The sequence below is a fragment of the Microcebus murinus genome, chromosome 9, assembly GCF_040939455.1.
Source record: "Microcebus murinus isolate Inina chromosome 9, M.murinus_Inina_mat1.0, whole genome shotgun sequence".
Taxonomy (NCBI): Eukaryota; Metazoa; Chordata; class Mammalia; order Primates; family Cheirogaleidae; genus Microcebus; species Microcebus murinus.
In genome coordinates, this window is record NC_134112.1 from 85900742 (window position 1) to 85927486 (window position 26745).

A 26745-nucleotide genomic window follows, 5' to 3' on the forward strand; every position below is an offset into this window, starting at 1 on the left:
AATTTCCTAAGGGGAAATCCCTATAAAAGCGCCAAGATAAAGTAAGGATGAGTTCCCGCCTATAAATCGGGCAATTTAATGTCTTTCGTTTTAATCACGATTTAAGACTTAAAACCACGAGTATCTATCAGTGCAAAAGAGCTTTCTTCTGTGAGGAGTATCCAGCTTCCTCCCTATGCTTCAATCCCTAGATTTCCCATGAAAAAAAAGAAATATCACCTCATTTCTCCCAAGATACCGCGCCGAAAATGCTCGTCACCGGCAGGTGTTTCCCCTTATGATGCCAAACGCTTTCTAGAACCTCAAGAACTGGGGAACTCCCTAAGCCTGAGGTTTTTCTGTTGCCCCACCGACGCTCCAGAGTTTGTTTCTCTACTTCCCTAGGCCCAAGCCCGCCCAACGACGTCGAACCCAGCCTCTTATTGGTCCAGATGTGTGCTCGTCTCCGCAGTAAGCCAATCATAGCCTCTCCTTTTTACTCAAGGGATATGGGAAACGGAAGAGACCGAGGCCAGTCCCGGGAGTAGGGGGCGGCCATGAGGGAATGACAGCTCTATCTGCCAATAGGCAGAGCCCCTGGACCTGCCCCTTGTGGCTGCGGGGATAGAAAAGAGCTTAGATGCCGACAGCAACGATGAGTTGTAGGAGGTGCTGGCTGCTTGGCGGACCCGAGGGTCTGCTGCTGCTTCTGCCGCTGCCGGCATCCTTGCAGGTGAGTGATCTTGTTTTAGAATATTGCTCTTATGAATGTTTCCGTTTTTAAGTGATGTGGTGTTTTATTTTGGGGTGTGAGGGAGGCCTTTACTTCCCCCATTTAGTCTTTGGTGGGAGTCTGGTGCCCACTCCACCCCTCACGCTGGGACACTCGCGTGTTCGCCGGCTCTCTCTCCGCTGTCCCTTTCTCAGCATGAGCCTCTCAGGCAGTCACAGTTCTGTCAACTGAAAGGAGAAAGCCGCCTTGGTAGAGGTGTCTTGAGGCAAGAATAAATAGAAGTTGAAGTGAATGAGCAACTCCTCTCCTGGACGTCTGAGGCTCGGTGTGGCAGAGCCTGAAGAGTACGTAGTAAGGTTCCCTGGAAGGAAGCAGGGCATTGAGGGTGCCCTGTATTTAGGGTGATGGCAGACTGGCCCTATCATTTTGTGTAAGAAGACAGAAAAACTTGAATGCCATGAAAGGAGAAGGAGGTAAATATATGCAGTGGTTTCATGTATCACTGAAATCTGGAGTCAAATCAGAGGTTTTTAGAACCACTAAAAATACAAAGGTAAGTGTATTTCTGTCTTTTCTAAGGGGCCGGGCCTGGTATTACACTAGAGAAGGTCAATAAAAATGCATTATTGAAGTTAGGTTTGCAGTTAAGCTTAGAAGGATAATTGGTTGTTAGCTAACTTTATTATAACTCCCATTCCCTACTGCCTCACTTCCAAATTATGGCGGGCTTATAGTTTTTGAGCGGAACTACAATATTAACTGAGTGCAGACTCCTTCAGAGGGGAATAACAATCAAATGCTATGTTTCACCACCAGTAGTTACTAAGATTTCCTACCATGAAAGCAGAACTTGTGTCAACTTGTTTCCCCTGAGTCCAGGGACTAGGCTTTATCCATCATTGTATTCCTCTAGCATCTCATAAACCACAGATGCTCCCCAGATCGTGGTGGACTTTAGAGAAGCATAGTTCAAACTAATGGCATAGTGGAAGGAGCTCTGAGTTAGAAGTCAAGACACCTTGGATTTAGTCCTGAAACTGCTACTATTTGTGTGATCTTAAATGTATCATTTCAATTCTGACTCTTAATTTTTAAAAGCAGATGTTGCATTAGATTATTTCTGAGGTCCATGCCTGTAAAAGTCTGTTTTAAAATAAAAAGGATTAGATAATTTTCATCACAGGTACACAAGCAGAATCTCATTGCAGTAAATTCTGTACCAATCTGTTAGCAAGTAAAAGTTTTCCAGCTTAAAGAGTAAGTTCTTTTGTGTTCATATTTAAACTAAACTACAAACTGTTGTAGAAAATTTGTACAGTACAGAAGTATAATGGGACAGAAACTGTCATCCTTACCCATCACTCAGAGGCAACCACTGTTAATTTTGGGTAGATCTTTTAGTCTTTCTTCTTTTGCCTTGTATAGTTGGTTGAGATTAAGAGGTACCTTTTATTTTAAGTAGTGATTGATACATCTTAATTTACGTAGGCCTTCATCTTTGTGTGTCTGGTGCCTGGAGAACAGAGGACACACAAATGTTTGAACTGAACAGTTTCTTGAAACATCTTTGAGATGAATCTGGTGTGAGGGGATATTTATATGGGTGACAGGACAGGTGTAGTTGGAAGAGAACTACAAATTTGGAGGTAACAAAATAGTGCAAAAAGTATTAATAACAGAACTCTTTCACTAAAACTTGGTCACAAATATAGGAAAAGCATACTTTATAAAATAGAAATTGAATGTTAACCACATCACTAAAACATATGGGTTGCAGAATATTACTTAGTATTTGGTATGCTTCTAGGACTCTATCTCACCATCACCCACACCACAGTATTTGATCGCATTCCTTCTTCCAACACAAATTTAAGCTTTTCATTTCTAACTCTAGCCTCTTTTTACTTTATTTCCATCTTTTGCTTCTATTCATATCATTGGCAAGGTAGGATTGCTTTAATAAGCCTGAGATCTGTGCTTTTCTTCATGAGTCCGTCAAAATCTGTTCCATTCTACTTCTCACTTTTTGGTAGAGTGCCTCACTATAATCTCATTTAATTTTCCTAATAATCCCTTGAGGATAGTAGTTTCATTATACTCATCTTTATGGATACTGAACCTGAGGTCCAAACAATTTAGAAAACTTATTCAAGAAGACCACACTGTCAATAAATAGCAGAGCTGGGCTCACATCCAGGTTTTTTTGCTTCAAACCTTTAGGATTTGGTGGAAACAGTTTGTGTTGACAAAAGCTATTATCCTGAGAAAGTAAATGACCAGAGATAGGTGGGTGGGTGTTGTGCACATTGGTGATGCCATACAGGCTAGAACAAGCAACATGACTGAAGAAAATACACATGTCATTACACATCTGTATTTTTTCCCTGCGATCAGGGGTCTAACTGCTATGGTTTTTACTCTTGTAACAAGTGATCAGTAGGGGATATTAGTAGATGTAAGTTTGGAGAATGAAAGGATTATAGTGTCTGGAAAACACGTAGGAGTGGTAGAATTTGCTCCTGGTAAAAAGATGTTCTTATGACTGCAAATACAAATGGAAAAGTTACTACAAAGCTTTAGGAGAAGTAATAGAATATAGAATACTAGGTACTTTTAGGTACAGTCATGTTTGAACTTTTAATATTAAACTTCATTTGGGGGAAGGCATATTTTGTTATGATGCTAAAAGCTGTTAGGAACTGAGCCCCAGATTTAATTTCTATTGAGAACCATTCCTTATTAATTTGTCAGAGACACAATTAACCTTTCTTTCTCTCTGTCCTCAAACATAGCCCATCTTCTATAAAGTTAGATTCCTAATGCAATGGGCATTAAAACTTGCTCAGAGCTATATGTGGTGAGGATTTGGACCAAGGAAAATATCTGAGTGGTCTAGAGTAGCAATTGGATATTTAATATTTAAACATAAACTTTGAGTCAAAGTGACTCTGGTTCTATTTCCTATATTTTATATTACTTCAACATTATATTGTTGATCAAATTTCTTGCTAAATTTTTGGAAATGGAAGAAAAACCACATTTTTAGAACTTTTCCCCAACCTGTTCATGAGTTGTGATACTAGAGTCTTAGACATTATTAATTTTCAAACATGTAAGGAAGGAAGCAAAGTCCCAGGAGTGTTAGTTTGAAAAACAAGATGAACCTCAGTTATGGGGGGAGTTATATCAGAGAAGCTTCAATTGTGGGGGAAATATCATGTAAAATTATATTTTACCCAATTTCATATGTGAAATTATATGGTCTAATGGAGAGCAAGAATAGGAAGCAGCAGCAAGATGATCATGCTGCATTTGTTGAAACTACTTAGAGATTCCAAAAAATACTAGAAGAGTAACTTCAGTTAATGCAATGCCTTGCATGGACATTGTTCCCCTGTCTACTCTCTCTCTCTGTTCCTGCTTTGCCAAAAGAATGCTAATCTTGAAACATAACTTCAATCTTATGGTGGCATTTATTGAAAGAACATTTTTTGCTTTATAGCTAAGTTAGATGGAATTTCAGTACCTACATAGTGAAAGGTCTTTGAAGGTTATGAGTTACCTGCAAAGTGTATTCTTTGAATCACGCATTTGTTTATTGCCAAGGCAATTGCATACCCCCTACTCCTGAGCAAGTGTACATTCACCAGAAGTGTGAGGCACTGTGACATAATTTATGAAGATATCTAATTGGAGTAAAGTATGTCAAAAATCACAGATTATATTTTTGAAAGAGGTTATAGGATAAATCACTTTTTTCCTGTAGTTCTATCTTGAATCTATTCCTAAATAATTGAATTAAACAAAAGTCAGGTACTCAGACTGACTTAAATGTGCTCAGTGAGGGATAAAAACAATTGTGAATGGGATTCTATTATTCAAGGTACTTGCAGTTCTGGCCAATAATAAAATCTGGTGTTTTTATTGGGATTACCTATGACAGTATGATGAAAGGTTAAAAAGGTTAATGTGATTAGTAGATCTGAGTATGGGATCTGGTGAGACCAAGGATTGGCATAGTAAGGCCTTCTGGCCTGCTACCTGTTTTTGAACAGCCCACAAACTATGAATGGTTTTTACATTTTAAATGGTTGAAATAAATCAAATAATAATATTTCATGTGCATGGAAATTATATGAAATTCTAATTCCAGTGTCCATACACAAAATTTTATGAGAATACAGCCACATTTATTCATTTATATATTATCTGTGGTTGCTTTCATCCACAATGGCAGAATTATACAACTGTGCATAATTATACATATTTCAGGCTTTGTGAGACCACGTAGCTCACAAAGACTAAAAAATTTTCTATTTGGCCTTTTACAGAAAAAGCTGCTAACATTTGAGCTAAGGTATGGTGTCTTTCACATTTCTCTCTTTCATCTCATTTCAACAGCCTTATCCTGGTCAGGTCTTCATTATATGTTACCAGAATTATTGCAGAAACCTCACAGCTAGTATTTATACCCGAGTTTTTCCCATCTGTCTCTGTATATGTAAATGCTACCTGATCCTCCTAAAATGCATGTTATTAAACCTTTAGTAATGTCCCAATATTTATAGAAGAACCTACATTCTTTGGCATAAGGCCCTTCTTGAGCCACTATTCAGTCTTATCTTTCTAGGCTAGTCTCCTCCTGCTTCCTTGTTATACCCTATACTTAGGGTGACCATGTTATTTTCCAAATGGGACACTTAAGTGTAAAAGTTGCCCTAATAATAATTATGGTAGGGAAGCAGACCTAAAACAATACTGTTCTATAATTGCATCTTTTTCCTGTCTACCCTCTCTGTCCCTGCCTTATGAAAAGAATACTCATCTTGAAACATAACTTCAATTTTATCATGGCATTTATGGGAAGAATTTTTTTTTTTGAAATCAGACAAATCAGGATATGATCACCCTACGTAGGAGGGCTGTCCAGAAAGTATCCAGCCAAATAGAGACATTTATTATATCAATCATGCTGGATACTTTCTGAACAGCCCTCGTATACCCCAGCCAGTTTGAATGGGTTCTCTATAAGCACTGGTCTTTGGCTTCCACTAACTGTGCTTTAGGCTAGAATTCCTTTTCCTTTTTCTGTAAATATCTATCTTAAATATCTTTCAAAATCCAGTTTAAATAGTGCCATGTCCATGAAGCCCTACTTAGAAATAATCTCTCCCTTCCCACCTCCCTTTTATGAATGTGGTGCTTCCTCATGATGTAAATTACTTTGAGCTTTAATGATACACACGTACATGTCACTTTTCCCCAATTATGTTTTTTAAACACATAATTCATGTTGGAGTCCATATGCCTCACAGGCCCAGCACTGGGCCATCCCCAAATGGTGTTTGCAACACATGTTTGAAGAATGGATTAATTAATCAGGCTAGGGAGATTATGGAGTGTTTAGGCCAAGCTTTCAATTTATAAGTCATCCGTTTTAATGTGACTAAGGTAGTGAGAAAAGAGTTTCCAAGGATTGAGGACAGATTGGGTTTCAGTGTGGCAGTGTAACAGAAAGGGTTAGGACACAGGTATAGGCTTTGGCGTCCAGCCTGTCCGAGATTGAATTCCAGCTCTGCCAGTCATAACCTGTGTTACCTTAGGCAATTGAACTTCTCCTCTTGCTTCTGCATCTGGAAAATAGGAGTAATCACAGTGCCTACTTCATGGAATGGTGGTTGAGGATTTATATAAACAGTGCCAAGTACATGGTGAGCACACAGTGAATGTCAGCTACTGTGACTAATACCATCATCATCATAATACAGTTGCAGGTGGTTAAGAAAATGCAGAGACCCAGGATCAAGATGTAACAATGGAAGAGCTAGAGGAAAAGCAGCAGCAAAATCTTAGTGGATTTTTTTTCCTTGGCAGAAGTAGTCAGCTTTAGGGGGGTCAAAGCAGCGTGAGTCCTGAGAGAAGATGGTCTCCACTTAGTTAAAAGTACTGATCTGAAGTCTTTTGAGAGATCATTTCAGTAGAGTGGGAAAGGCACAAAGTAGGTGACCGGGCTATAAAAGGAATAGCTAGAGGGAAGAAAAACAGTGAAGAGGAAGGGGAGAGGGGATGAGATACAGAGTTGTACAAAAGATGTTTGCTTAGTAAACTTTTTCTTTAAGCCAGATCATACCTTAAAAAGGAAGAAACCCAAGAGAATGATAATTCAATAACCGATGTGTTCTCTTTTTGGTATAAGATAAATTATTGATTAAAACTATTACTTAATTTAAGTGTCAATAACTTTTGCTGTGGGATAAATTAGGAACCTTAAGAACCAACTGTAGGGTGGTGGGTTTTACCAAAAACTAAACAAAACACCAAAGCTTGAGGTTTTAAAAAGAATAGTTTCTAATTTGGGGTAGGGAGTCTACATTCTTAGTAAAGTACCTCTTATAAGTTGGGGTGATTATTGCCTGACTTGATTTTGTACCCTGGGGTTTTTCCCAAGAGCTGTAATGAGCTGATCCCCTCCTTTATGCTCACCTTGTTTGTTTGTGTTTTATGAAATGGCTGCCTGTGTTTAGAAGGACAAGTTGGGACTGGAGATGCTCCTGTGAAGCCAAGGGAGCCCAGATCCTCAGACCACGACTCTAAGATCTCTAGTCGTGAAGAAGAAAGAGCACAGGGATTGGAGGCAAAAGACCCGAGTCTCAGACCTAGTTTGCCATGTAATGGCCATATGTTTTTGAACAAGTCAATGGAATCTCTGTTTTTCTCTGTGGAGATAGTGGCCATCCATGAGCCAAACTTACAGAACTAAAGTACAGGGTACAGAACTATAATGGATAGTTATTCTTGGCTCCTGATTGCTGTTAAATACACAGGGGATTCTTGAGTTAATGCTTCCTAATGTCTTGCCCCTGCCAGCTGACTGTTTTTACTTTGGCAATTACCCCTTAAACTATCATGCCTTAGGCTCATTAGCACAATCTAATTATTTTTGTCTGACTTTGATTCAGTCAGCACATCTGCTAAATGACTTGTATGTGTGAAGTGGCATGCTAGGTTCTAGAGAGATAGCAGTAAGACCTGCCTCAGTGTAGCTTCCAGTCTAACAGGGCACATAGACACTGAACAAGTAATCTGGCACCAGCCACCTATCACAAGTGCACCAAATGTGGTAAAGCAGGGTGCTACAAGAGTGTAACAGGAAAGCCTCCTTCCCAGTGGGTGAAGAGAAAGGGCAGAGAAATCTGCCTAGAGTAGAGGTTCTCAAAGCATGGTCCTCAGACAAGCAGTGTCAGCATCACCTGGAAACTTGATAGCAATGCAGATTCTCAGGCCTACCCCAGACCTACCAAATCAAGCTCTGGAGGCAGGCATAGCAATCTGTTTTAATTACAATAATCTGTTTGATGTGATTTTTGATACACATTAAAGTTTGAGAACCACTGGCCTGCAGGAAATAACATTTAAGCTGAGCTCTACAGCTGTCCTCTCCAGTGTGGTAGCCACTGGTCACATGTGGCTATGGAGCACTGGAAATGTGGCTAGTCTACATTGAGATGTGCTCTTAGTATAAAATACCAGGTTCCAAAGGTTTACTATGAAAAAAAAATGTAAAATACCTCATTAGTAATTTTTATATGGCTCATATGTTGGGATGATAATATTTTGGACCATAGGATTAAACAAAATGTTATTAAAATTAATTCTCCCTATTTCATTTTATTTTTTAATGTGGCTTTTAAAAAATTTAGAATTACATTTGTGGCTTGCATTATATTTTGATTGGACATAGCTGATCTAAAGGATGAATAGTGGTTACCTAAAGCAGGATGGGACTGAAGTGGTAGTGGAGGGGAGGAGGTGATGGGTGAGTGTCCTATGTAGGATTCAGTATGTGCAAAACTATTGAGGCAAGAAAGAACCTGCCATGCTCAAGGGAATGACAGAAAACCCAAAGCTTTGCAAAGTAAGCAAATATAGGAAAATGATACTATAAAGCTTGGTGGTGAGTGCCTGAGTGTTCCTGTTGTTATTGCTACTTTTTTGTTGTTGTTCCCTTGATATAGTTCATAATCAAAAGATGATAGAGAAGTATTTCTGCCTACAAAATTTGTTTACTTTACCCTTCTTCATTTGAAGGGCAAATAGCTTCATTAGCTTACAGAGGCTTCCTGCTTGACAAGATAAACTAAGGGTTGAGGTAGGGGAATGGTTGATAGCTTGCTTGTTTTTCCTCCATCCCCCTCCTCCACTACCACCAAAAGAAACAAAACAATAAATGGTTACAAAGAGTGTTTTTGATGAGCACAAAGTTCCTACTACTTGGCAGATTGGGACTTTGTAAAAAACAATACAAAAATATCTTTCTTTTGCAAATTGAACACATGCCCACACCCCCCCCCCATCCATGGGAATGCTCCCAGGTGAGTGGCCCTGGAGCTTGAGCTTCATTTCATTAGCCTCATGATTATTCTGCCCCTGGGCATAGGTAATCACCTTGCAAAATACTGCCCAGGTATCTTTTGTCCCCTCCTCTCTTCTTCTGCCACCTAGATGCATCTTCTAGGCTGAGAGTAGAGACATTGTGCTCTCTCCCTGGGAATTCTCAGCTCTGTCAGATGCCTTCACCTGAACCTTGAACTCAGGCACTTCCAGAGTTCCCTAGTGCTTCCCTGCTCCATATGCACTGAAGCTTCAAACCTATGCTCGACAAAAAAGGGAAATCGTAATCCTAACTTCTGTAGCCTTTCAGCTGTAGTCATGTGCCACATAACGATGTTTTAGTCAGTGATGGATCTCATGTGGTTTGTCTCATGAAATTATGATGGAACATATATAGAAATCGGATATATGGTACTTGACATTGGCAATGCAGATCACTTAGGGGAAATGATTGATATTCAGTAATGGTTCTGGGACACTTGATTTTCCATATGAAAAAATATGTATCAATAGAAGTATACATACCATCTAGATTTGTATAAGTACATTCTGTGTTGTTTGCATAAGAAAATTGCCTAAGGACTCATTTCTCAGAACATAGCCCCTTCCTTAAACTATGCATGACTACTTGTAAATCACCTCAATCTGATTTCCTCCCTTAGATCCTCTGTTTGCCTTCCACTGAAATAAAAAACCTTATTCTAAACACTTTTTTCCTTTTCGACTCTCTAGGAATCACTACAGAAAGGTAGAAACCAGATGCAGATTCCAGTTAACTTTGTCACTGATTGTTATATAACTGTGGGTGAATCACACAGAATGTACTATTGACTGACTTTTCCTATTTAACTAATTGCTGAATATTTATTATACATGGAGCTTTTGAGGTTTCAAGCAGGACAGAAAATCTCCAGTTAATGGAATTTGCCAAGAGCGGCAGAAGACCAGGCCCCAGCGCTCATATAATCTTTACTCGCTGGTGTGGAAAACACTGGGGTGAAGGGGGAGACCTCTGGGCATGGAGAGCGAGCAGCATTCGTCGGCATAGACGTGTCCACCACAAGGAGAATGAAGGCAGGCTGTGCAGATCTCCTGGGGCACAGTGGGCCCAGCAGATTTTCGGCCAGTAGTTTAAATGGAAGGAGTTCAGAATTGCTTGAGGGGTACCTGTCCCACTTTACTAGATTCTGTTAACATGTGGCTGGTGTGTGCAGGATGTCTGAAGGTCTAGGCAGGAGGAGGCAGGCCTCCTTATCAGTGTGGTTCCTCTCCCACAGCCTTGCTCCTGATAACCCACAGCAGCATCTCTCAGCTGCTCGCATTTGATAGTTTGTTTCTCATCCAGATTTATTCCTGCTAAAAGCTGTATCTTGAGGCAGGTGAGAGATTATTTACATGAATACCACATTAACTGTTAATGTCACTTTAAATCACTTTTAATGCTGTTTGAATGTTGAACGGCCTTGTGTCTTGCATGCCTTAGAATTTTCTTCTTTGTGTTATAGCCTGTGGCGTTGAAGAGCTAGTTACTACAAATCAATAATACATACCAGATATACGTGGTGGTTCATTGAGTTAACATGTTTAGCAATGTCAGTAACAAGAACATGAGACAATGTTTCTTTTTCTACCAGAGGAAAAACAGAGTGAGAGTCAGCTGCTAAGAGCTGGGAGTTCCCAGGTACTAGTCATACTTTTAGACCTCTATAACTCAATCTATTAAATCCTCTTTACTGTAAGCCTGAACTGCCTTTTTATCTGGTGGAAACACAGCATGCCATTAAAATGTGGTGTTCTGTCATTTTACATCATACAATTACCATACTATCCAGCCATCAGAAAATTTAAGTCAACTGCATTCCCTGTAATTAATTATCTGTAGAATATGCTTGTATGGGCCATTGTGTGTGAGTTACCGGATGTCTAACGTCACAACTGTTCAAAGGGATTTTAGTTTATGTTAGAAACTGGCTGTTGTGACATTGTGCTTCCATTTCCAGATAGTCAGTTGAATGAATAATGTAACTTAAACTTTTTGTTTCTTCTTTAGATGTATTACTGTCCTTGAACACTAGCCCCTTTGAAAACACCAAAGAAGCTCAGACATCAGCATGTCCAAGTACAAACTTATTATGTTAAGACATGGAGAGGGTGCTTGGAATAAGGAGAATCGTTTTTGTAGCTGGGTGGATCAGAGACTTAGCAGTGATGGAATGGAGGAAGCCCGGAACTGTGGGAAGCAACTCAGAGCACTGAACTTTGAGTTTGATCGTGTATTCACATCTGTCCTTAATCGGTCCATCCACACAGCCTGGCTGATCCTGGAAGAGCTGGGGCAGGAATGGGTTCCTGTGGAAAGCTCCTGGCGTTTAAATGAACGTCACTATGGAGCCTTGATTGGTCTCAACAGGGAGCAAATGGCTTTGAATCATGGTGAAGAACAAGTGAGGCTCTGGAGAAGAAGCTACAATGTGACCCCACCTCCCATTGAGGAATCTCATCCTTACTACCACGAAATCCACGATGACCGGAGGTATAAAGTGTGCGATATACCCTTGGATCAGCTGCCACGATCTGAAAGCTTAAAGGATGTTCTGGAGAGACTCCTTCCCTATTGGAATGAAAAGATTGCTCCTGAAGTATTAAGTGGCAAAACCGTTCTGATATCTGCTCATGGAAATAGCAGTAGGGCACTCCTGAAACATCTGGAAGGTACCAGCTTTATGTACTACTTATTAGAGGTTGCTAAGTGTTATAGTTGGGCCTTAATCTGGAAATTAAGCTCATAATGCACCATTTACATAGTAGACTTCCCTTCTCCATTCCCCTTTGTCGCTTCAGACTTCAGAATCATCTTGGTTCTATAACTGAAAACTCCTGTGCCTTTTCCATTCATGCTACCTGTGCCTTTTCCATTCATACTATCTAGAGCAATGGTTTTCAGACTTTAGGGAGCATAAGAGAGCTTGGTATAACACAGATTTCTGGGCCCACCCTCAGAGCTTCTGAATCAGTAGGTTTGGGGTACAGCCTTGGAATTTGTTTTTATTTTTATTTCAGGATATTATGGGGGTACAAACATTTTGGCTACATGTTATGACTTTGCCTTACCCAAGCCAGAATTTGCTTTTCTTGGAAGTTTTTAATTGATGCTGATACTGCTGCTTGGGGTTCCACACTTTGAAAAGTACTGGTCTAAAAGATTCTATGGCTTTTGTTGTAGGACCATGAAAGGAGGCTAGGAAGGGAAGGAATTGTAGAAATGGTGTTGAAAATAAATTTGAGTTTTTCAGCTTAAGTAAATTATCTAGACTTTAGTTTTGCCCACTTTCTCCCTGCTTTAAATAATGATTACTATGTTTCCAGACTTAGGTTTCCTGAGCAATTCTCTGGTTCCAGTCCTCTCTTTCCAGACCAGGCTTAGTCATTACTTGGAAGAAAGTAGGGGGAAAAAAAATAAAAGGGTAGTTGGTTTATTTATTTATCTTGACTCTAAAATTTTGAGATCATATGTAACCTTAATTTTATTTTAATTACTTGATATTGTGTTCTAAATGTATCTTAAAATGTTCTGTATTGTTACATTCTTCTTAAGTAAAATGAACTAAATGAACTCTTGAGGACTCAAGGTAACCAATTTTGGGTCTCAGTTTGCATTGTAACACCTTATGGGGATTTCTTGCTCCCCTCTGTTCCTTCACTAATCCCAGAGGGTTGTGCTTTTTGAGTGGTCTGCTGTCTGGTGTTTTCCTGCCTTTGATCACTGTCAGCAGCTTACTAAAGAGAAGGCATTTCTCCATCATTCCATTTCATTCTGCTTTATTTTTCTATAAGACACTATAAAAAATGAAAAGGTTGACCTTATATGTGAAGTAGGTTATTAGTAACAAAATGAAGTGATCTTTAGCCTGTGATTATTTTTCCCTAATTTTTATAACATGGCCAAGAGCCAAATAATTACTGATATAGCTGACATCCATTAATCATGCAGAGATCTAAAATCTACAGACTTTATTAGCTATTAAAAACTTTTTGGCTCGATGTGGCACTTGATCTGTTCATGTGGTGTGTGTGTGTGTGTGTGTGTGTGTGTGTGTTTGTATCTTATTTACTCAGCTACATAAAAGGTTTTATTCTTATTCAGCATAATCAGACATTTGATTAAATGATATATAACTTCATTAATGGACTATAATATTTTATTGTTGAAGAAGTAATGAGGCTCCTATTAGGACAAGAAACTGAAATTCAGAATTTCAAAGTTTCTGTGAGAAAATGCATTCTATTTGATCATGCCAACTCCTTTTTCCAGAAATGAAACTTAGATCTTGTTGTGGCCAGGCTCTCTTCCCTAAAGAAAATGCCACCATCTCCTTCAGGATCTTCTCCACCCCACCCCTTCGCAAGGAAGTCCTTCCTTTAGAAAAAGTCTCCCGCTATTTAATACCATTTACTCTTCAAGTTTAGATGTCCTTGAGATGATCCTGTAGCCCCAAACACAGTGCAGTCCAGATACCCCTCCTCAAGCATACTGATGATGCAACTATTTGTTAATGTTCTTTTTGAGGGAAATAGGAGGAAAGTTTAAGAAGTGGTAGTAAAGAAGACTGTCACCATAGTGAGGGCAGAGAGAGCATTACATGTAGAGAACAAGTTTGGACTTAGGAAAGCTTACTTTTTTACATTTGAGGGAGCTTTTGAAACCATTAATAATTTATTGAAAAATAATTTAATCAAATGGTATACCTGTTTTTTTAAACAACCTGGCAGTTACTCTAAAGGGTTAAAAATAGAGGTACATATGATCCAGCAGTGCCATTCCTAGGTATATACCTGGATTTGGTTTTTAATGTCACTGTAAGAAAGTACATAAATTTATTTTCTGGGGGATGAAAGTCCTAAACTAAGGTGTCGAAGGGGGGTTATGTTCTCTCTGATGACTCTAGGTGAGAATTCTTCCTTGCTTCTTCTAGCTTCTGGTGTTTGCTGGCAATCATTGGTGTTCCCTGATTTATAGAAGCATCATTCCAATCCTCCATCTTCATATGGCATTCTCCTTGCGTGTATGTTTCTAGTCCAAATTTCCCCTTTTTATAAGGCTACCAATGATAGTGAATTAGGGCCCACCCCCGTGATCTCATTTTTACTCAATTGATTATCTCTGAGAGAGATCATTTCAAAATAAAGTCACATTCTCTGAGGTACTAGAGGTTGGGACTTCAACTTATCTTTTTGAGGGGGACACAATTCAACCCATAAAAATACGTAAGAGAAATGAAAGTATATGTCCACACAAAAATTTGTACACAAACCTTCATAACAACATTATTTGTGATGGCCAAAAGGTAGAAGCAACCCAGATGTCCATCAACTAATGAATGGATAAATTAAATGGGATATATCCATACAGTGGAATATTATTTGGCAATAAAAGGAATGAAGTACTGATACATGCTACAACATGGTGAACCTTGAAATCATTATGTTATATGAAAGAAGCCGGTCACATGGATCACATATTATAGGATTCCATTTATGTGAAATGTCCAGAATAGGCAAATCAAGAGAGACAGAAAGTAGAGCATTTGTTAGCTAATGCTTGGAATGGGGAGAGATTGAGAGTGATTATTAATGGATACAGGGTTTCTTCTTGGGGTGATGGTTGCACAACTCTATGAATATACTAAAAGTCATTAAATTGTACACTTTAAGTGGGTGAATTGTATGCAAATTATATCTCATTAAAGCTGCAAAAAATTTAATAAATAGAATTGAAAGGTTAAACTATTTGTCATTGTTTGGCCTAGAAAGCAATAGTTTAGGCAGATATATAGAAGTGATAAAGCAGAAATGCACAGATGTGTAGTATAGAATAAAGAGAAAAGTAAACATGCAGCTTTGACCACTGGGACAGAAGTGAACTTAGAGGGCTGGCCAAGAAATGAGCAGGTGTTAGTCCTTAGGCTGCTTCCAGCCCTTCATCTGAGGGTCTTTTTTTAAGTTTAATGTGTGAAACGACATAACCTTTCAGAGATTAATGAAATTTAAAGTAGCCTTACATTGTAACTCCTATCCCTATCTATAAAGAGATTTTATAGGAAATGTTTTTATTTAGGGGATAGTTGATTTAAAACAGTGGGGTTGGTGTGCAAAGAGGCAAATTGTAGGAAGAGACTGGAGTGGCAAGGAGAAATGTGAGCATGGAGAAAGGCAACAGGGCTGGAAGGTGATGTCTGCAGGAGGAGAGAGGTGTATATGAACTAAATAGAGAATGGAAATGCAGAGTTGGTGACCAAGGAGGATGGCAGACATTCAAGGGAAAAAGTTGACAGAAAAGCCAGAACATGCAGCTGAGCTTAAGCCCATAGCCCAGGAACAAATAGAGTGGATGTGATGATGATCTGTCCACAGGAAAATAACAAAGGTGGTTTGTAATCCAGGCCCACCCCTCCTGGGTAGAACAAGGTTATTCCTTTCTGGGCTTAAGATTCATATAGTTCTTAGATGTTGCTGTGATTCCCACCTGTGATTTAACTCCCACGCCAACATGGAAGAAACTATGTCATGTGCATGAAATAGGCTGGATTGAATTTTAGGATCACTTCCTAAATCAGTTATCTCTTGTCTTAGGGGCCCTTTTCTGTGGTCCCCAACCTACAGACTGTGGACCGGGCCACAGAGCTCCACTGCTCCCTCAACCCCAATTTTTCATGGAAAAATTGTCTTCCATGAAACCGGTCCCTGGTGCCAAAAAGTCTGGGGACTGCTGCTCTAAATGCCAATCTGCATTAATAAAGTTCCTCTTACAATGTACATTGAAAAATAAGGCTTAATTATTCTATATCACAGCTGTAAGAATTAAGCTTAAGTGACTTCCTCAGAAGAAATAGTGTGTGCTATTTTTCCACATTTCTATTAATTTAGTGAGATTTTAGCCCCTTTAAAATTTATTATAGATGTAAACACTCACCAGAATAGGAACACCTGTGTTAGTCCTGTTGTCTTGTATGTCTCACTTTCAACAGCTCTAGTTACGGGGCTCCATGTGGTACCTGTTAAATTCCCAGTCTAACAGAAAATATTTCATTGCATTTAGATGCTAACTTTTTAAGACTCCAAAACTTAAGTGTATCTCCCTTACTTTATGGGGAAGATAAAGATTTTCTTCTTATGGGAAGGCCTACTTGCCATTTGCATGTATGTTTTTATTTTGGTAAAATGTATATATATATAAAATTTACCACCTTAATTACCAGTTTATATTTACTATAAAGTTATATGACCATACACCCATTTTCTGGTTAATACCTGTGGTCCCAGTGCAATGATTAATAGTATCTCCTTTTACTTTTAAGTAAAAGGAAAATGAAAACTGTGCTGTTAAAGAAAATGAACCCCAAAAGAGACTTCAGATGACTTGGCCACGATCATGGTAATTAATGGGGATCATGAAGTCTACCCAAAACCCCATTCAAAGTCTCCTCACACAGTTATCACCTGGCTTTTAAATTTTTTTTTTCTGAAAAGTAGTCCTTCCCTTGATCTATTCTTTATTTGGAATACAATGGTGTAAGAAGAGGAGTCAAAAGCATCCTTAGCAGGTAACCTATAAAAAGGTAATTTAATGCAATGAATTGAGTCTTAAATTATTACTGCTGTTATAACATTGTGGTCTGTGAGTGGCACTCCCTAGCACAACTATACAGGGTGGCCTTTTTGAGCACATACTACATGCCAAGCACAGTTCTAGACATTTTATAGACATATCTTGTTTATGTGGGGACTAGAACATGGCTCTGAGCTTACTGGAAAGCTATGGTTCAATGCTGTGTTTTACTCTGCTGTTTAGTGTATCCAGGTCATATTTTTTATTTCATTTGATCAGTCATTGATCACTAAGCTGTTTTGCTTAAAGAAACTCCTTTAGTGAAAAAGGGGCAAACTACTGATACACCCACTATCATGGATGACTCCCAAGTCCATTATGCTGAGTGAAAGAGACTAGGCTCAGAAAACTATGGATTGTATGATTCCATTTATATGCCATTTGGGGGAAAAAGCAAAACTATCAGAACATAACACAGACCAGTGGGGAAAGGGCAGGTTTCAAAGAAGCATGAGGGAATTTGGGTGGTGATAGGACTATTTTATATCCTGATTGGTGGTTATTATACTACCATATGCAGTTATTAAAACTCATAGAACTGTACACTGAGAAGGGTGAATTTTGCTGTATGTAAATTATACCTCAAAAAAGACCATCTTTGTCCAGTGAAATCACCACTGTCTTCATTGGGACTCTTAACCTTTTGTTCCACAAAATAATAGACTAGATTTGTTTGGTAGTTAGCAAAATTAAGTGAAGGCTGCTACATACACTTACTTGTGCCTTTGAAAACCTAACCTGGAGAGCATTTATTATGTGTTCTCAAGGCTTTAGGAGCTATTTGAGCTATCTGGTGCTGACTTTATTTAGCACCCAAACCATGGCCACTATAGGGAAGGATGTTAAAAGAGTTCTTCTTCATGAGAAGTTGTGTATAAACTGCTGGACCATGAAATTTTGTTTTGAGAGTTTTGTTAATGTTACAGGTTGTGAGCTGTTCTAATAAAGGCTTTTTCATCCGAGAACTACCTCTGCTTATCTGTAGCCTTAACTGGGGCTTCCATTTTCTTTTCTTCCTTCTTACAACCACCTAGTCTAGGATTAGGTCAGCAAGGAGCTCCTGGAGTCAGTGCAGGTGAATGGTACAGTGAGAGGCAAGTCCTACTGATTCGGAGTTAGGTGACACTCTTGTATAAGAATTGCAAACATAGGAACCATATGTCAAAGCCTGGGACAGGTTTCTTGACTAATAAAGACGGCCTCTACCCTGTTAAATGACTTGTTTATATAATATCTCTGCTTATAAACTGTTTAGGATTTTGAGATTGCTTTATTTTTAATCTGATAGTAGTTCTTAATACTTTCAGAAGAAAGAAAACAAAACATACAGAATATTATATAGTAAGAAAATTCCTACTTAAGGGACTGCTTTGCTGATTTTTTTTAGAAGCAAAAATAATTACCTGTACTGTGCTAGTAAGTCCAGGTTAGTTAAATCAGGGACCACCCCTGACTGGTTCAGACACACTTCTCACAAAGCACCACCAAGAAAACTTCTAACATAGGCCTAATGTCTAAAAGCATCTTGTTCTGTAGCATTCCAGACAGGCGTGTGTTTCTTTCTCTGTGGTTGACATAGTCATTTCCTGTTTGTTTCCTGCTGGCCTGCATTGAAGAAAAAGCCAGGTACCAAACTAAAGCATGGATGAAGTCTACATCTTGCCAGAGGAAGTATATTGTTTAGTCTGAGTTCAAGCATAGAAGTAAGCAGTTCCATGTTTGGAATAAAGAGTAGCACGCAAGACACTCATGCAAGACAGACTTGATCCCTAAAGAATTGTGTGCAGCTGCATGCATAACCAGGCAAAGGAATGATGAGATGAAATTAGAGAATCGGGAAGGAAAGGTCAGCTAGCTGTGGGAATGGGGACTGACGAGTTAGTCACCTTTGGCATTTTAGTGTGATATTTTCAGAAGCAACCAATTCAGGCCTCTCTCATGTGAGGCAAATAGTTGCCTGGTGGTGTGCTTAAGCTTTCTTTTATTGTAAGTAAAATCAATTCATAGAAACCTTTATTTTTAAACAGTATAGGCTATTTTAAATATGAAATTAAATGTGGAATGGATTCTTCTCTCTACCTTATTGTAAATTAGAGGTTGTTATTCTATCATCATTATAATATTCAGATTGCCCTAGCCTATCTTTAAGTTGTACATATATAGCATTCAAACCTTAAAGAATTAAAATTAAAAGTAGGTAGATCGTCTATGAAATTCAGAACCTCTTGTTTCAGCTTATTGGCCATAGAAGAATCCAGAACTCTTATCACAAATTGTCTGTCAGTGAGGTTTGAAGATGACTCATTTGAGTGGGAAGGGAAGTAGGGAATGAATGGGGAATGAATGAAGTGTGTCCTCACACTTGAATGAGTTGATTGGGCCAACTTTTTGTGCATATCATTTCCACGGGGCCACTTGAACTTGCATGCGTGGATTTGGGTATTTGCAGAGTCCTGGAACCAATTCCCTGCGTATCATTTTAACTTTGATATGATGTCCCAGTGAATGACTTTGTAATGGGATATTACATAATATAGCACTAATTCTGTCTGGTTTAACCCAGTTCAGATGCATTATCCTAGCCTTAGGAGTTTTGCTTGCTTAATTTTCTTAGGATGATGAATGTAGCTTATGCCAAAATTGGGTAATGAGTAATAGCTTCACTGTGGTTTTTCCTAATTTGCTATTTTAAAATTTCAGTCACTGAAGTCACATTGACTGATTATTAACCAGTCTAAGTATTTTAAATATTTGTAAGTAATTAGTCTGCTGTGTGAATGGCTTAAGTAGTCTTTAAAGTGGAATGTTGGCTTTATTCATTGGAAACATTTCTATTTTTGTTAAACTCTCCTTCCTTTGTAGTTTAAATATTACAGTTTTGGTGGCGTTTGTTTAGGCTGGCTCTTTAATGTGGTCCCACACAAAAGTTAGATAAGAGCTTGAGATTGGTGCTGTTAAGGAGAGGATTTGTTGGATCTGGTTAGATCTGAAGACATAGTCAAACAAATGAGTCTCATATGTGCTCCTAGCCTAGCCCTTGCTGAAGACCTAGAACTTGTTTCTAAAGTCACAGACAGTGACCCCTAAACCAGGCCCATCATGATCCCAGTGTGTTAGCTATTTTGAGGGGATCATACAAACCTGTTCATGCCTCTTACCAGTCCTGGAAACACTGGGTGTATCAGAAGATGCCCAGTTAGTACCCAGCCTTAACAAGGGCAGAGCATATATGTAAACATTCTTGTCTCTCCCCTTCCATCGTGGTGGTAGAAATAACCATAGACAAGTCACATGACCAGAATTTAAGTCTAGGTCCATTTTTATTAGGATTTAGTAATTTAGTCTAGGTCCATGATTACAGTTTCTCTACACCCTTACTAAAATTTGTTTATAATCTGACTTTTTAATTGTAGCCATCCTAGTGGGTATAAGAGGTATCTCATTGTGGTTTTGATTTGCATGTTCCTGATAGCTAATGATGTTGGACGTATTTTTGTGTGTATTTGTATATCTTATTTGGAGAAATGTCTGTTCAGATCTTTTGCCTACTTTTAATTTGGTCATTTGTCTTTTTATTGTTGAAGTACAACAGTCATATATTCTAGATAAAAGTTCCTTATCAGATATATGATTTGCAAAATTTTCTCTGAATCTCTGGGTTGTCTTTTCACGTTCTGAGTGGTATTCTTTGAAACACAAACATTTAAAATTTTTATGCCCAGTTTATTTTCTCTTTTATGGCTTATGCTTTGGGTATCATATTTAAGAAACCACTGTCAAATTCAAGGCCATAAAGACTTTATTCCTATGTTTTCTTCGAGGACTTTTATAGTTTTAGCTCTTACATCTAAGTCTTTGATCCATTTTGAGTTAATTTTTATATAAAATATGAAGTGTAGGGGTTAATTCTTTTGCATGTAGATATGCAGTTATCCCAGAACTGTTTGTTGAAAAGACTATTATTTCCACATTTAATTATCTTGGCACACTTATTAGAAATCAATTCTATCCCATTGATCTAGGTCTATCATTATGTGAGTACCACATACCATGTGCAAGTACCACACTATCTTTATTACTGTAGCTTTGAAGTAAGTTTGAAATCAGAAACTTTCAAGATTGTGTTGGCTGCTCTGAGTGCCTTGGATTTCCATATGATTTTTAATACCAGCTTGTCAATTTTGCAAAAATATCAGCTGAGATTTTTGATAGGAATTGTATTGAATTGATTAATTTAGGGAATATTGTCATTTTAATAATATTAAGTCTTCTAATCCATAAACATAGGATATCTTTCCATATATTTAGGTTTTCTTTAATTTGAACAGTGTTTTATAGTATTCAGAATATAAGTTTTGTGCTTCTTCGGTTAAATTTATTCTTAGTATTTTATTCTTTTGATCTTATTATGAATGGAATTGTTTACTTAATTTCACTTCATGTTACTCATTGCTACTATATAAAAAATACAACTGATTTTTCTATATTGATCTTGTATCCTGCAGCCTTGCTGAACTTATTTATTAGTTCTAATAGTTTGTTCGTAGGATCACATCATCTATAAGTAGAGATAGTTTTACTTCTTCCTTTCCAATCTGGGTGCCTTTTATTTTGTTTTCTTGCCTAGTTGCCCTGGCTAGAACCTCCGACACAATGTTGAATGGAAGTACAATCTTTAAAGTCCTTAATAGTTGATGACATCATAAAGTTGCAGGTCTATGAGTGATGAATCCAAGATGCTGTTAGATAGGTACACTCATAGTTTTTACTTCTGATAAACTTTAATCAAACATGATCGTTTATACTAGTTATAGCCTAACAAATCAATTTTTACAGTGAAAATTTAGATTAATTGGAGAAATCTATAAAATCTGTCTTTCTCTCCAATTCAACGAACAGTGTGCTTATAGCCTGGAAACAGATCAAACATAATCCTTTCACAATAGACAACTGTAAACAGTACTCAGTGTCCTCATATTTCTCATGCCTCCAAGGTGCCTCTTACTTTTTCTTAACCATAAAGAATAAAATAAAGGAACTTTGGTGCTAGAAGGGACAGACTATCTTTTCTCATTTTATAAATGAAGACATAGATCATTGGATGCAAAATCCTGGCCAAGATCATGTATGTCCTTGCCCAGAGTATTATGTATATAAAAGGCCCTTTATTTAGGCTTGGGGGCCTCCAGAGCTTTCCCTGGAGTTGGGAGTGAGAATTGTTGGATTCTAAAGCCTCAGTGGCCACCTAGCTCAAACCAACATGCCATTTAATTCCCCTTCTGCTCTTCCCGAGAGATGCATGTGGCAGCTACTGGACAGCCAGCTGACATTTCTGACCTGATGGAGCCAGAAGGCTCTTAGAATCTAGGGCAGTTATCTCCCTGCTAAACAGCTGGATGCCTGGTCTGAATTGACCTCTTCTTGCCAGCTTTAGTTTGTGATGATAATCTTATATACAGTCTCAGTGTAGGGGTGGGGGCTTGGCAGGGCAAAGTAGTGTCTTCACAGCTTTTCCTTTAAATCTTTTACCTAGAAGGGAATTCCTAGTAGGGAAAGAAGAAAGACTGACTGTACTATGCTTTTTCATGTATGTTCTCTTTTAAATCACCCCTCCTATCCTGCATCTTTTGTAATACTGGAAAATGAAGAATGTGTGTTTCTTTTTTTAATTTGACAGGGGGTTTGGGGGTCCAGAGAGGTTACTTCACTACAATTAGATAGTTAGTATATACAGAGGTGGGATGGGTGGGAGAGGCAATGGGCAGCACACTTGAAAGAGACACCGTCTTCCAAGTTAGGATGCTTTCCATTGTTTTGTAGCGGTTTGAGTATGGATAGTTTGGGTATAAGAGTTACTAAGTAGCTGTTATGCACCTAGACATGAAATTATAATAAAGAACCACCGCTGTGGTAAGGATCCAGTGCCATGATTCTGTGACTCTTGGCTGGTGCTCAAAGTTAGGACCAAAGGCTAATTAGAATGGCAAAGTGCATTAATAAGTAAGTGGTAACAACTTATTGTGCCTCCATCAAGTAAAGACAAACCCTGGCTCTCTTCAGAACTTGCTTCACCTAGGTCTTTTCTGTTAAAGAACAGAAGCATATGGTTAGAATTTAGAAGTCTATATAATTAATAAAGGTATGTTTTTAAAGTAGATAATTTTAATACTTTCAGTTGCCTTTTAATTGGCTGACTCCATCTCTTTACCTTCTCCTTGCCCATTTTGAACTTAGAGAAACTTGAAAGGTGTTATACAGTAGGTACAGACCCCTTGAGTTTGAATCTAGGCTCTGCCATTTACTATCTATGTGTTCTCGAGTTGTTTACTTAACCTGTCTGTCAGAACTTTTTACATGGAGAAATAATAGCTCATATCCTCATAGGATTGCAATGACGATTAAATGAGTTAATGCATATAAAATGCTTAGAAGAGTATCTGGCATGAAGTTTGTACTCAGGACATATTAGCTGTCTATTGTTAAAAGTAATTGTAATAATGAAAATGTTATTACTACCATTGCTACGACTGCAACTATAGCTCTTCTGGTCAAAGTTGAATTATCTATAATCAGTTGTATTTTAAAAAGGATCAAAGATAATTTGACTATTATGTATACCAGGGGTCCTCAAATTTTTAAACAGGGGGCCAGTTCACTGTCCCTCAGACCGTTGGAGAGTATGCAGTGTTGGCCTGGGATAAGTCGGCTGCTAAGCAGGACAGGCAGCGGTGGCAAAAATACCCAGCAGGCTGGATAAATGTCCTAGGCGGGTGGCATGTGGCCCGCGGGCCGTAGTTTGAGGATGCCTGATGTATACCTTCCTCTCTGGGGATGTTAAGGGACAGTAGGAGAATGAAGCCCATTTACAAAGCCTGTAAATAAGGGCTGTTTACTATAAAACCTTTTCCTGATTCTCCTTAACTCTGCTCCCTCAGCATCTAGGAAAGCATTCTTGCTTGGCTGGATCTTGCCTGGGGTATTCCAGACTCACTCAGTGTTGGAAAATAAATTATATTCTAATAAAATACATTAGATTTGGAGATTAAAGTCCTAATTTTAGTACCAGTCTGGAGAAAACATATAAAAAGAAAAACACAGAAAATGTTCCTAGTTCACTTTCTGATTTTTCAAGATTAAATGATTCCTGTGGAAAAGAAAATACATAAATGTGGGCATGGAGAAAATAATTGTTATTCCCTTCCAATTTAGGTAGAAAACAGCCAGGAATGGGTTGCCCCAAAAGAAAGATATCCTGTCCTAAGATTTAATGCTTGGTGTGAATCTTAAGCTTTCTTTTTTTCTTTAATTTCTAGAAGGTTCTTGGCTTCTAGAAATTGTGGCTGGAATCCCTCACAGCACCTGGCATGTTTTCAGAAACAGAATTAAATGGTATTAAATGAATGTGAAGTTAAATAATTAAACAGAACTTCCTCTTGAGTTGTCTTAAACACCTTGTCTCTTTCTCTTCGAATCAACAGGAATCTCAGATGAAGACATTATCAACATTACTCTTCCTACTGGAGTCCCCATTCTTCTGGAACTGGATGAAAACCTGCGTGCTATTGGGCCTCACCAGTTTCTTGGTGACCAAGAGGCTATCCAAGCAGCCATTAAGAAAGTGGAAGATCAAGGAAAAGTGAAAAAAGCCAAACAATAAAGTCTTTCTCAAGTGCTGGCTAGAAATAGATGCAGAAGGAGTGGTATGCAGTGTGTTATGGGTACTAAACTGTTTTTTTCCCCTGATTTTCCAGATTTTTCAGAGCTTGGCCATGGGATAGAGTTTGTATAGGTAACTAGGTAACTTATCTTGGCCCAGATAAGGCTTTAGGATTCCTGAGTACATATGTCATAAACCTTGTGTTAGCTTTCTTGCTAGCCCTGTCTGAGTTATTCACCAAACTAGTAAGCAGTGGGGTTTAATCAAAGTCATAATTCTCTGAAACAGGAGAGTAACAAGTAGAGATGAAGTTTAAGGTATTTATCATTCAACAAGTCATTATCAAGTCACCACTGACCGGTACTATTCCAATAAGTAGTTAACTTTTATATTTAATAAAATTTTCTGGGATGACAATAATGGATATTAAACAATACACTGTAAGTATTTATTACTAATCTTTTCCTGTAGGAAAAGGGATATTTTGATAGTTAAGACTAGAGGCCCATTAAATGGGAAAGTCACAGATTTCTTCCTCCAAGAAAGCCAACAACCACATCACAACAACACAGACAACAGCAAGGCCCTTAAACTTGTCTTCTTGTCCAGAGATATCTTTGACTGACAATTAGTAGAATTCCTCTTTGGCCACTGGAAAAGCAGCATATGGACAACTATGGCTGTTTAGGTTCTCTTTTTGTTTTGTTTTTGTTTTTGAACTTTAATCTTTGGGTACTTACAGGTAGTTTAAAAATAAAGTTCTGTGACTGAAAATGCCATCCCCAAAGTGTCTCCATTTGTTTGATGAATTTTAGGTGGGCCTCTGAAATAGTCTTTGCCTCATATCTTCCTGTATCACTCGAAGAGTTGCACTTGTTTCAACACACAGACACTCATGATTTTCTAAAAATTGAAGTTCAGGGCAAGGAAGGTAGAATATAATGCATGTAATTTTATAAACATGAGCAGGGGGAATGGTATATTGGGACTTGTCACATATCTGTCATTCATTAGTATGTAGCATAGATTTAGTCAGGCTAGGCCATGGATACAATTCATTGCTTATTTATCTTAATGATACTCTTTTCCACAGTATGTTTTTAGATGCTGGAGGTATGTGAGTCATCATTCCTTTAAGCTATTGGCTCTATTTCAAAGGAAGTCACATATATTTTAGTGATAAAGTCATGTAAAACATTTGCAGCTATAATAGGTGTTATAGATATTTACCATTTTTTCATGGGTTTCTATTGGTAGATTATTTTATTTGTATCTCTTTTACAGTAAAATTGGCATTTGATGGAACTAATTATTTGCTACAGCTTGGTCTCCATTTGATCCGTAATTCAGGACTCTTAGAAATTAGTTGAAGACGATGGCTGAGAAGAAGAGATAAACCTGGTTTGCTCACAGCTGGCCACATCTGTGATGCATAAGGACATGGAATGTAGATGCTTTACATTTATTACTGACTACTAGTTTCTCTATGTAGCCCCTTTAGTTTTCTTGGTGAACAAAATAATACTCTAGAATTCAAAGAGCAGGGTCAAGAATGTAACTACCAGATCTCCCTAGAATTCCAAACCTATGACTACACTGTAATTCATACCATTTTTAAATAACTTCAACTCTGGAATTAGTCTGTGATTTTTACAACCTGGTTAGTGCCCATGTCTTAATGCAGTTAAAGATCCTAGAGTTGGATTCTTCTGTTGTCCTGCATCTAGGTGTCAGCTTCCAGGGGACCCTCTAGCAGCATGATGTGCTTCTGCATACAAAGCAACCATCATATCCAATCACTTTGGAATCTTGCAGGCTTCCCAAGATAGGGATGATTTTTGCTGGAAACTTTCTGATATCATTTAGTCTTACTGTTTTTGAGATCTTGGCTGAAGTAAATGTGAACAGAAGAGACATTTATAAAAACTTCACATAACACTTTCTACACATCCGATAAAGGGCTAATAACAAGAATTTATATAGAACTTAAGAAATTCAACAAGAAAAAATCAAACAACCTCATCAATAAATGGGCAAAGGACATGAACAGAAACTTTTCAAAAGAAGGCAGACTTATGGCCAGCAAACATAAAAAAGTGCTCAACGTCTCTAATCATTAGGGAAATGCAAATCAAAACTACAATGAGGAGCTTTGTGAAAAATGGCAGAGTAGGGGTGCCCCCCTGGCTCTCTGCTCCCAGAGCAAAAAGTGAAGAAAGCGGATAGCCACACATGCGAGTGATCTGCACTTCCACGGGACCAGCTTCGCAAGCCTGCAGACATCCGCCAGGAAACGGAGGGATATGACCATTTACAGCC

General features: G+C 38.3%; 1 protein-coding gene across 3 annotated transcripts; it reads left to right on the forward strand.

The window, feature by feature from the left end:
- The first annotated feature begins 473 nt into the window (after positions 1 to 473).
- BPGM (bisphosphoglycerate mutase) lies at positions 474 to 25200 on the forward strand. Of its 3 annotated transcripts, XM_012744747.2 has the most exons (4): positions 474 to 712; positions 10738 to 10784; positions 11154 to 11815; positions 24248 to 25200. In XM_012744747.2, the coding sequence occupies exons 3-4, from the start codon at positions 11215 to 11217 to the stop codon at positions 24424 to 24426; spliced, it is 780 nt and encodes a 259-aa protein (XP_012600201.1). In that variant the 5' UTR covers positions 474 to 712; positions 10738 to 10784; positions 11154 to 11214; the 3' UTR covers positions 24427 to 25200. The 3 variants fall into 3 exon arrangements, with proteins under 3 accessions (XP_012600201.1, XP_012600199.1, XP_012600200.1); XM_012744745.2 differs by lacking the exon at positions 10738 to 10784; XM_012744746.2 differs by lacking the exons at positions 474 to 712; positions 10738 to 10784 and adding an exon at positions 6576 to 6710.
- Positions 25201 to 26745: the final 1545 nt, after the last annotated feature.